We start from the raw sequence: 11,661 nt of genomic DNA, 5'->3' as shown, positions 1-11,661 counted from the left end.
CTCCGCAAGGGTAACTACTCCGAGCGGGTCCCACACTCCACAGGTTTTAGCTGTCTTTGCAGAATTATTGCATTAGTTTGCCACTGTTGGATCTCAACCCCTAAATCAGTTTTTAACAGATTATTCTTAGTCTCTCCTAAGACGAATGGATGGTATCCGACTTGTTGGACATGAATTTGAGCAAGCTCCGGGAGTTGGTGATGGACAGGGAAGCCTGGCGTGCTGCTGTCCATGGGGTTGCAAAGAGTCGGACACGACTGACTGAAATGAACTGAACTTAGTCTCTCCTGAAATTTTCATAATTTCAAAGAAAAGAATTATCTTGATATGTTCTTTTTTCATGGTGGGATAGAAACTCTAAATGAGGTGCTTCCAATCATCGATTTTGTTTCTTCCCAGATTTTTTTTTTTTTGCCCTTGCTTTCTGCTGTATGACAACTTTCACTTGAAAAAAAGATGTTCTGTATAATTCATTTCAGTCTGTTTTAAATTTAGAATAAGTTACATTGAGTGAGTGAGTGAAAGTTGCTCAGTTGTGTCTCTGTGCGACCCCATGGACTATACAGTCCATGGAATTCCCCAGGCCCAAATACTAGAGTGGGTAGTCTTTCCCGTCTCCAGGGGATCTTCCCAACCCAGGGATGTACCCAGGTCTCCAGGACTGCAGGTAGATTCTTAACCAGCTGAACCACAAGGAAGCCCAAGGATACTGGAGTGGGTAGCGTATCCCTTCTTCAGTGGATCTTCCTGAATCAGGAATTGAGCTGGAATCTCCTGCATTGCAGGCAGATTCTTTACCAACTGAGCTACCAGGGAAGTCCAAGTTACATTGAAACTGACTATAATTTGCCAAATTTTGTGTTATATGACTTTGGGACTTTTTTGGCCTTGTTTGTGTTTTCTTTGCTGTTTTTCTCCTTTTTCTTCATTTCAGTTAATTGGCAAATTTTCATTTTTTAATAAAGTAATAATAAATTAATGTCACATCTTCCCCAGAGGCAGATTATTTTACTTTTGGTGATGTAGACTTGGAGGTGACTGTTGGACATGAAGAAAAGCAGTACACTTATCTAATGGGACCTATATATCTGGAACTCAGGCAAGAAATTTGAAGGCTCCCAGAATGGTCTGGGACAGCTTTTATTTATAACATTCCTGAGCTCCAAATAAGAAGTGATATGTCTATAGCTGGCAATTATTTAGTGCTTTGACTTAAGAGAATCATTACATGTTTCTGGTTTCTCTAGCTGAACTTGTACAAACTTGAATAGGTTCAACTTGGAGGAAATTTTAATACAAACAAAACTCACAAATATTTAGGTATATACATGTTCAAATATTCATATTCAAGATGTGGAGCTCAAATAATAACCAATTTGGAGAGAAACAATACTGTGAAATAAATGTTGAAGAAAAAATTCTGAAAACATTTAGGCTAAATTCATATGTGACACACTGAGACATATATTATCACAATTTATTCAACTATGAAAAATCAGCTGCTTTTCTCTTGTTATCAGTAGGAACCACCCTGAGACTTTTAAGGGCATCGATGTTGAAATAAGTGTCACGCTGCCTTTGTGAGTGACGTTGCAGACTGATTTTCATTATAAGCCAGTATCTACGTGATGAAAGGCATTTGTTGTTTTATCTTTTAAACAAACAGCAAACAAAGAATACCACAGCACCTAACTTTTCACGACTGAAAATGAAATGGATCTAATATGTTCAAAGGAATTCCACAAAACGAAAACCATTGACATGACAAAAGCGTGCATTTAATTCAATGCTTTGCAGAGATACATGACTAAAGTTGTGTGCATGGCTTGTCCTTTGGGATGGTCCCAGTTGTTTATTTTTAAAGAAAAAATAAAAAATGGAGCCAACAGAGAATTAAAGGGAAAAAAATCCTTGAGACATCAGGGGACCTACATGTTCTAGTCTAAGAAACATGCAAGTATTACACAACAGTCTGATACAGTATGACAGATGAGCAGTGAACAGGCAGTGGAGCAATGCCCCTTCTTTCAGAAACGGGAAATCTAACAGTTATGTTTTCACAAATGGTATTGATGAAACCATCTTTATTTTTAAAGAAATTTATAGAAGGAATTTTAGCACCATCATTAAAGGATAATAATAACAATACATTTTAGCCCTGCCTATCTCCAGTCTTGGAATAATCACAGACGCATAGCACCTTTTAGTACCTAAAATATAAACAAGTAGAGTAAGTCCATCCCAGCTTCTAGAGATGAGGTAGCTCATGCTAAAAAAATGTTGGGTCATTTTTCCTAAGAGAGTTCAAAAACCAAATGTTCTAATTCCAACCGTCACGTTTGATTAGAGTCAGCTCCACAACTCTGAGTTTCTAAATCTTTTTCTTCATTATAGGCTTTAGGAAGATGAGATTGTATATGTGGAAGACTCTCAACTAAGGGTCCTGAATATTTGTTTCTAAAGTTGTATGGGAATTATTTTGCATTATTAAACAAGAAAGTGCAAATATATTCAATGGTATACTCATTTAATTTCTATCTATATTGATAGATTGAGTCAATATAGGGAAAGGTAGCTTTAAATTTGAATGCAAACGAAGTCTAGATTTACCACATTTTACAAAAATTTAAGATCTTTTTTTTTTGGTCAGAAATCCTATTGAATATATACTACTTTAACATTCCATTTAAGACAATGAGAAATTGATATTTTTTCATGGTTCTCTTAAAAGAGTCTGTGTGTTAGTTATACAATATCAAGACAAGCATTCAGTTTCAATCACAAGGATAAACATTTTGATTTCATTTTTAATTGATCATCTGCAAATGAGAGGTCACAAAATTGTATTTTTCCAATTGCAGCCATGTGAAATAAACATTTTGTGATTTTATATACCCCACTCTTTAAGCTATCTGCCAGGAAGAAAAGTTTTCTCATAAATACTTAGCAACTTTGTCATTACATTGAAATGAAGAAAACGGAGATTTATTTATTCAATCAGTTTACTTTTTTAAAAAGGTGGTCATTGTCATTGGTCATCTTAAACCTAAACTGTTGTATTGAAAAATACTTTAAATCAATTAAAACTTGAGGATTGTAAGTAAAATAAATATTCTGAAGGATAAGGAGGCCAGGCACTTAAGACCATATATACAGTGCTGATGCAGAATCAGCCATTACTTCAAGAGTCTCAGGATCAGCTTCAAACAGTCAAAGTCTTGTGAATGGTGGTGGTCACTGATGGTAGGGGTGGTGCTCATTGTCGATGTATCTCGGCTTGCTTTACACAAAACAAACTGGCCCAATTTCAACGCCAAATTCTTGGTCTGTACTGCCAACATCCACAGGGGCAAGATCTATGATGGGCAAGCGTGCCACATTCTGCGTTCTATATTCAAAGATGGTCTTGCCCACGTTTCCATTTCGTTTCTGGAATTAAATGGTGCAGTGGGTTAATAGCATACCCAAATTAGTACAAAAATGTTAGACAGCAACTTCCAAACCAATTTTTATAATGTAAAAGCAATGATTTTTAGAGCACTATTTGGCAGTAAGAGCACTGCCAACATCAAATGAGATACTGTCATAGCTGGCAGGTATTTCTCTCATTCTTTAAATTGGGAAAAAGCCCTTTATTCTTTTGCAGCTTCCCAAATGGTCACTAACAACACTAAATTTCATAATTTGTTTCATAAATTATGAAAACATTTTTGGTTTTCATGATTGAAACCAAAATATGTCATTAAATATTTTCTTTTTTATATATATAGATATGCAAGAGGAAAGACATACCAATCAGTATGACCTAAGGTATCAGAAAGACCTAAGGTATCTCAGATGGATTATATATTTTAGAATCCAGGAATTTTAAGCATAGAATTGAGATTAAGTAAACTAAGTAATTTGCAGAACTAAAGTGAGTTTGCAAAAGAGCTGCAAGGATCCAGTCCTTTATGTTTTTCTTAAAGCCTCTAGCGTGTTTCACATACCAACACACATTCAGGTTTATCCTAAGGAACAACTAATTGCTGTCGTGTTTATACACAGGGTAAATTTTCCCCCACCTCTAGTGCCATGACAGTATTTTTAACAAAGTAATTTTTTTTTTCTTCAACCAGATCAATATGGATCAAAAGTACTTACAGAGCAAGAATCATGAAGAACTATGTATCTGAATCTAACGTTTCCCTCTGCTTTGATTTCTAAGTCATTTGACCCTTTGAGAACCACAGCTTTCTTCAAGTTCTTAGCTTGATCATCCATGTATCCTACACTGTTTTTACAGATGTAGGTGATGTTCTGGGAGGCTTCTTTCGATAAAAGGCGCAAGAAGGTCATCTGAGTAATGGCTGCATTAGGTGACTGGTGGTCTCCATAAACAAACTAGAAAAACAAAAAGAGTCTTTGTAATACATGTCTACCCCTCCTGAGTTCTTGTGATTGGACTAATTGACACAAGACAGATTAGCCAGAGAAAAAGAAACAACTTTAACTTGGGACACAGAGGTCAGAGGTCTCACAGAAATGGGACCCAAGTAGAAGCCAAAGAAACAATAAATTTAAGAGGAATTGACAGAACAAAGAAACCTAGGTTTGGGTGCATAATTGGTAAGGAATTTAGTTTGGGCTTCCGTAGTAAATTACTAAGGAAGTAAGGATGTTTGTTTATACAGGCGTCTTGGTTCTAAATTCCCTATCTGTGGAGATAAGGTCATCTTTCTGCCCTCAGTACATGGAGAGTTCACATAGGAGATTTATTTCCTACTTTCAGGGAGACAGAGAGCAGGATCAAAGCATTCCTCTTGCAGCAACCATTACTTACATGACTTTAACTGAAAATGATCAATGTGTCACTGAAGCAAATTTTAGAGCAGCCTGCCCTGAGCCCCAGTATATGTAACACTGATGGGTTTTATAGTGCTGTGTGTGAGTATGTGTGCTGATTTCAGACAAATTAATTTTGAAGGGTATTGCGTCTATTCTTTCACATAACAAGATATTCTACATATATATATATATATATCTATCTATATCTATATCTATATATATCTTAAGGCTTCCCTGGTGGCTCAGATGGTAAAGCATCTGTCTACAATGCGGAAATATCTTAAAATTTCTATGAATATTCACAAGTAAGAAACTTCATTCTTACTATCCCAACAAATGGTGGTGAAACCAAATATAATTATAACTCACCAGAGAAAGTTTAAGTATTTTAAAATTTGCTTCTCTATTTCTTTAAAAAAATATTGAATATTACTTTTTAGAAGTTATATACTTAAGCATAGGTTTGGATATTCAATCATGTATCAAAAATAGCTGATTGCTTTTATTGTCAGTTATGATAAAAATTTGGACTTAACTATTGGTAAAATTTTTTTTAACCCAACTGTTACATACTTATAGGAAATATGAATTACAAGTTTTCCATTAGCTAACAAAAACAAATAATCAAAAATAATTTTCTACAGGATATTTCCTACTTATCTTTTTATATAATATGTTAACTAAATTATATTCCTATTAGGTAGGTAAATTTAAAATTTTTTCCTGTTCTTTAAATAATGGTAGATCCTGCATATACCCAAAATGTCCTCATACCATGTTTATTATGAACATGAGTTCTGAGGAAATGTTCAGAGCAGAGTTAAGAAGAAAACTGCAAAGTTAAGCCGCCACAAAGAGATGTGGAATAGAATACTCATATTGCAATAGGAAGTGGCAAGACTAGTTAAGAATCTAAATACTGGACCATGAAAGAAACAGAGGGGATAAGACTCAAGCAAAAATATTAGGTAATATTATAACTATAAAAGTGTTAAGTTTAAATAACTGTGAAGTTTACAAAGGGATTCAATTATCAAAAGTATCATAATAAGGATCTAATATTTATCCATAACTTACTAAATACCAGATACTATATACTTTATATACACATGCTTTATATACACACAGAAGCTATGAAATAAATATTATCACTCTTACTTTAAAATGGCAGAACTGAAAACAAAAAAAGGTTAAGAGACTTTCTAGGTCCCAGAGATAGTAACAGATCCATGTATGAGTAACCTAGGTTTCCTGATGCTAAATATAATCCCTGTCTTCCAGCTATGGCAAAATCCCTTCAACTCTACTCCACAAGCAGTATCACAGGCATTAAAGGAGCTAATATGAAAAATAATTACTTTTTTACATTCCATCAATTGAAAAATTATCATTCAAAACTGTATTAATTTAATTCATAGCAATGTTTATGCAATGATATTGCAAATACAACTAATGAGAACCTATCACTTCCAATTATTAATAAACACAATAAAATAAACATGGTCAAAAAAAATAATTACAAAAGTCCTAAGTCAATACTAAAATACAATAAATAAAGGCAAGCAATGAATACAACTTTAAGCAAGCATATTAAATTACCTGAGATCCTCGATTCATATCAAGACCATACCAAACAGGCTTATTATCAGGAGATTTGCTGGCCCACCAGGTTTTACGTGGTACACTGGATGGATTTGCTGAAATACATGTTTCTCCTGTTTCCATGTTGCAGTAAACTTTGATTGCATCTTCAGCAGATCCCTGGTTAGGGTCAATCCAGTACTCTCCTGTTTTCCAAAATAAAAAATATTTGCTAAATAAAAAGAATCTCAAACATGATTATGAGTCTCTAAAATAATTGACAGAGGACTAACTCACTGATTAAGGACTAACTCACTCTTTTAAAGTGAATCCCCAAAGTCTACAAGCAACAAATGCTGGAGAGGGTGTGGAGAAAAGGGAACCCTCTTACACTGTTGGTGGGAATGCAAACTAGTACAGCCACTATGGAGAACAGTGTGGAGATTCCTTAAAAAACTGGAAATAGAACTGCCTTATGATCCAGCAATCCCACTGCTGGGCATACACACTGAGGAAACCAGAAGGGAAAGAGACATGTGTACCCCAATGTTCATCGCAGCACTGTTTATGATAGCCAGGACATGGAAGCAACCTAGATGTCCATCAGCAGATGAGTGGATAAGAAAGCTATGGTACATATACACAATGGAGTATTACTCAGCCATTAAAAAGAATACATTTGAATCAGTTCTAATGAGGTGGATGAAACTGGAGCCTATTATACAGAGTGAAGTAAGCCAGAAAGAAAAACACCAATACAGTATACTAACGCATATATATGGAATTTAGAAAGATGGTAACAATAACCCTGTGTACGAGACAGCAAAAGAGACACTGATGTATTGATCAGTCTTATGGACTCTGTGGGAGAGGGAGAGGGTGGGGAGATTTGGGAGAATGGCATTGAAACATGTATAATATCATGTATGAAACGAGTCGCCATCCAGGTTCGATGCACGATGCTGGATGCTTGGGGCTGGTGCGCTGGGACGACCCAGAGGGAGGGTATGAGGAGGGAGGAGGGTTCAGGATGGGGAACACAGGTATACCTGTGGCAGATTCATTTTGATATTTGGCAAAACTAATACAATATTGTAAAGTTTAAAAATAAAATAAAATTTAAAAAAAAAAAAAAAGAAAGGAAAAAATAAATAAATAAAGTGAATCCCAGTTAAGGAAATACCTGCAGCTAAGAAAAAAGTAACCGTTATGCATTCAGGTCCTTTCTCCTTTCTATTCTAAGGTGACTGGCCAAATGTACCTAAGGCTCAAAACACAAAAATGTGAAGGAAATATCATCACACCCATTTTGTAGATTAGAAATTATACCAAAAAGATAATCCATGGTGAGCAAGTAGCTTTGCCAAAATGGATGGATTCTCATTAAATTTACAGTCAATATTTTAGAACAAATAATAATTGAATATTAAAAACATAATGTCTTTTCAAAACTATTAAGTGAGTCAAACTCTAATCAGAATGCTATGAATTATCTCACTGGCCCTATTTATTTATTTAGGCCACATCATGTGGCTGCGGAATCTTTAAGTTCCCCCAGCAGGAATTGAATACATGTACCCTGCAACAGAAGCATGGAGTCTTAACCAATGGACTGCCAGGGAAGTCCCTCAATGGCCCTAAAATTGATCTCTGTTCAATATTATGTAGCATCCTCTTTTAAATGGGAAAATAATTTGAAAAATAATAGATACATGTATACGTATAACCGAATCACTTTGTTGTCACTGGAAACTAACACAACATTCTTAATCATCTATGCTCCAATATAAAATAGTGCAAAAAATTGATCTTATCATGTAGAAGAGATCCTTGAAGTAGGCTACACCAAGTTAGTGCTTGGTGCTAGAGATACAGCTTAATAAATATGCAAACAAATACATTTTTGTGCATATATCTTTATGTATATATCTGTATGTATATGTATATTCTGTATATATATGTAAAATATATGTATATAGGTTATATTATATGTATATTTATATAAACATATGTAAATATATATAGTTTATATAATAGCATATGTAATATATGTATAATAAATATGAATATATGTATAAAATCCATGTCTGTATGTATATATAAAATATGCATTAAAAACTGGATTTTAAATGAATGAAGGGACATTGGTGGTGGGATGTAAAGTATAGACTTGGTAATCAAATGGCCTGTTCTGCAAAGATAACAATTTTAGCTATTCCTGTCAGCATCATTTCAAAGTTATTTGAAACACTTAAGCATTTCATAGCTCATTCCCATGGCCCTCTTATGGATCTTTCTTTTCCAGGTCTTATTAAATTAATCAAAATGATGGAATTTTGCAAACTTTAGGCATAGTGTTTACAACTAGGGGAAAAGACTTTAATTTCAAAATATTTTATAAAATAACCATAGCAAAATTCTGCAGCAAAGATTATTGAAGTATGATTTGTAGAACATTAAACTACATGAAAAGAATTCCATATTCAAATAAATCTGGGAAATAAGGCATACTCTATTCTACTATCTCTGGAGTATAACTGCTTTACAATGTTGTGTTAGTTTCTGCTGCACAACAAGGTGAATCATCCATATGCATAAGTAAATTCCCTTTTTCTTGGACCTCCCTCCCACCTCCCCTCCATGCCACCCACCTAGGTCATCACAGAGCACTAAGCTGAGCTCCCTGTGCTTTATAGTAAGTTCTCACTAGCTATCTATTTTATGCACAGTAGTGTATTTGCTGTTTCTTTAGTCGCTAAATTGTGTCCGACTCTTTTGTGACCCCATGGACTGTAGCCATGGACTGTAGCTGACCACTGAAGCATTGATGCTTTTGAACTGTGGTGTTGGAGAAGACTCTTGAGAGTCCTTGGAATGCAAGGAGATCCAACCAGTCCATCCTAAAGGAGATCAGTCCTGAATAGTCATTGGAAGGACTGATGCTGAAGCTGAAACTCCAATACTTTGGCCACTTGATGCAAAGAACTGACTCACTGGAGAAGACCCTGATGCTGGGAAAGATTGAGGGCAGGAGGAGAAGGGAACAACAGAGGATGAGATGGTTGGATGGCATCACCGACTCAATGGACATGAGTTTGAGTAAACTTCGTGAGTTGGTGATGGACAGGAAGGCTGGTGTGCTGCAGTCCGTGGGGTGGCAAAGAGTCGGACACAACTGAGTGACTGAACTGAACTGAATTGGGCTGTTGCCTGTCAGGCTCCTCTGTCCATGGAATTTCCCAGGCAAGAATGCTGGAGTAGGTTGCTATTTCCTTCTCCAGGGGATCTCCCCAACCCAGGGATCGAACTTGTGTCTCCTGCATTGCAGACAAATTCTTTACCATTGAGCCAACAGGGCAGCCTGGGAGTGTATGTAGTCTCCTAATTCATCCCACCCTCCTCTTTCCCAACTGTGTGCACACATCCATTCTCTATGTCTGCATCTCTATTCCTGCCCTGGAACTAGGTTCATCTGTACTATTTTTCTAAATTCCACAGTATGAAAGTTTCTTTAAAAACTAAAAATAGAACTTTATTCTACTCTTGAGGATCCAACTGTATGTTAGCATATTAAATCACTGAGAATTATTGAGGAAACTAAACATATTTAACCTTGCTCAAGCAAGTATTTTTGGCATTTACAGCACTATAAAATTATCCATATTTTAAGGTTTCTGGATGGAAATGAAAATACCACCATGAAATTGGGTCATTAATAGGATATGTCCTCTATTACAGTACTTATCTCACCCCATATTTTTTCATATCAGTGACAGTTCCCATCAGCAAACCTCAGACTCTGAGTGGCCACCGTTTTATCTCTTGTGTCTATCACTAAATAGAGAGTAAATAAAATATTTTGGTATGCACTGGAGAATTACACATCAAAAACAATGAGCTTTGCTCAAATGGCCAACTGTCTACTCACCGCTCTTCTTTGCAGAATGGCAAAGCTTTAAATCATCACAAGTCCGGGCAGGGTGCTTTCTAGAGCCATCAGGGCTGCGCATGGTTTCAATCTGACTACTGAGTGACTTCAGGGTCGCATGTACCCCCGGGTCCGTTTTGTTTTTGTCATCAGGAGCCGCCTGATCTTCAGTAAACTCCGGAAGTGGGTCTGGCATGCTGTCATCATAGTGCCCCATGATGTCCCCAAGAGCAGCTGTAAGGTGGCCAGGCGGTCCCGGAGGGCCAGGGGGACCAGGCTCACCAGGAGGACCCTAATTTTTAAAAAATCGGAAATATATTTAAAACAGTTTTTAGTTTTTGCTTTTCCATTGGACACAAAGGCACTGATGGGACTTGCAAAGGGGGACAGTGCAAAACCTCAATTTGATGGCACTGAGAGATCTGTGGCTTGAGTCCTTTTTTAACTAGATGGTTCTGGTCTGCTAACTTACAACATTCCAAGAATGAGAAATGATGCATAACTGTTTCTCAGACAAGATATCTGCAAGTTGGCATCTGAGGTTGGCATCTTTATTTAAAGATTAAAACACAAAACATTTGCTTTGATGTTTACGCCTGAAGATACTATACATTTTAATGTATGTATAGATTTGTACACTCATTTTCAAACTATTTTGGCAAGGCACAACTAAAACGTTTTAAAAGGATGTGTGAACAAAGGCTGAACAAGGAGATGCAGAGGAGTTTCTGGGTGCTACTTCCATAAGACTGTCCATCAGTACCAAGGGAATACTTGAAGAAACACCCACAAGAGAATTCCCCCATATCTAAATAAGGGGAAACCACGGGAAATCTATTTATGTGCATTAATTAGTGGGTAGATCAAAATTATCTCTACTAAACAAAACTGGAAGAAGTTATCCTTGCCTAAAGAGCTCTTTCAATAATTATTATTCTTTTGCCAAATAAGAACTACTGGAGCAAAAGGGAGATGAGCACACAAAATATCAGAGACTAGAAAAACAGATCCTCTCTATTAATTTCCTTCTGCATTTTCCCAAGGAAGAACTCAGCAACTTGAGAGAATTCTCCACAACCTGAAAAGGTGTGTGGTCCACATCTCTCTTGGGGAGCACAGACCTGGCAGGCAGAAGGCTGGAGTTCTGTTACTGGCTCTGCCACTCATTAAATGGGCCTGGACAAGTTGTATCAAGTTCTAGTGCAAACATTTCCTCACTATCAAGCAACCATTAAATCCATTTTTTTTTTAAGGTCATCTCATGATTCCATACATTCCTTTATGCTAAACTCAGGGGAAGAGATTTTTTTTTTTTTTGCTATCAA

General features: G+C 36.2%; 1 protein-coding gene across 1 annotated transcript in view; it reads right to left on the bottom strand.

Annotated features, from left to right (window-relative positions):
• Positions 1 to 1,756: 1,756 nt before the first annotated feature.
• COL5A2 (collagen type V alpha 2 chain) overlaps positions 1,757 to 11,661 on the bottom strand; it is a 159,757-nt gene continuing 149,852 nt past the window's right edge. Inside the window, exons 51-54 of the mRNA XM_070802450.1 lie at positions 10,337 to 10,628; positions 6,427 to 6,614; positions 4,144 to 4,383; positions 1,757 to 3,429 (exon numbers count right to left, since the gene is read on the bottom strand). Coding sequence (XP_070658551.1) covers positions 3,283 to 3,429; positions 4,144 to 4,383; positions 6,427 to 6,614; positions 10,337 to 10,628 — 867 coding nt within the window. The 3' untranslated portion in view covers positions 1,757 to 3,282. The remainder of the gene's footprint in view (positions 3,430 to 4,143; positions 4,384 to 6,426; positions 6,615 to 10,336; positions 10,629 to 11,661) is intronic.

This window comes from Bos indicus, chromosome 2, assembly GCF_029378745.1.
Source record: "Bos indicus isolate NIAB-ARS_2022 breed Sahiwal x Tharparkar chromosome 2, NIAB-ARS_B.indTharparkar_mat_pri_1.0, whole genome shotgun sequence".
In the NCBI taxonomy this organism is placed as follows: Eukaryota; Metazoa; Chordata; class Mammalia; order Artiodactyla; family Bovidae; genus Bos; species Bos indicus.
This window is presented reverse-complemented; position numbering and strand designations above follow the sequence as displayed.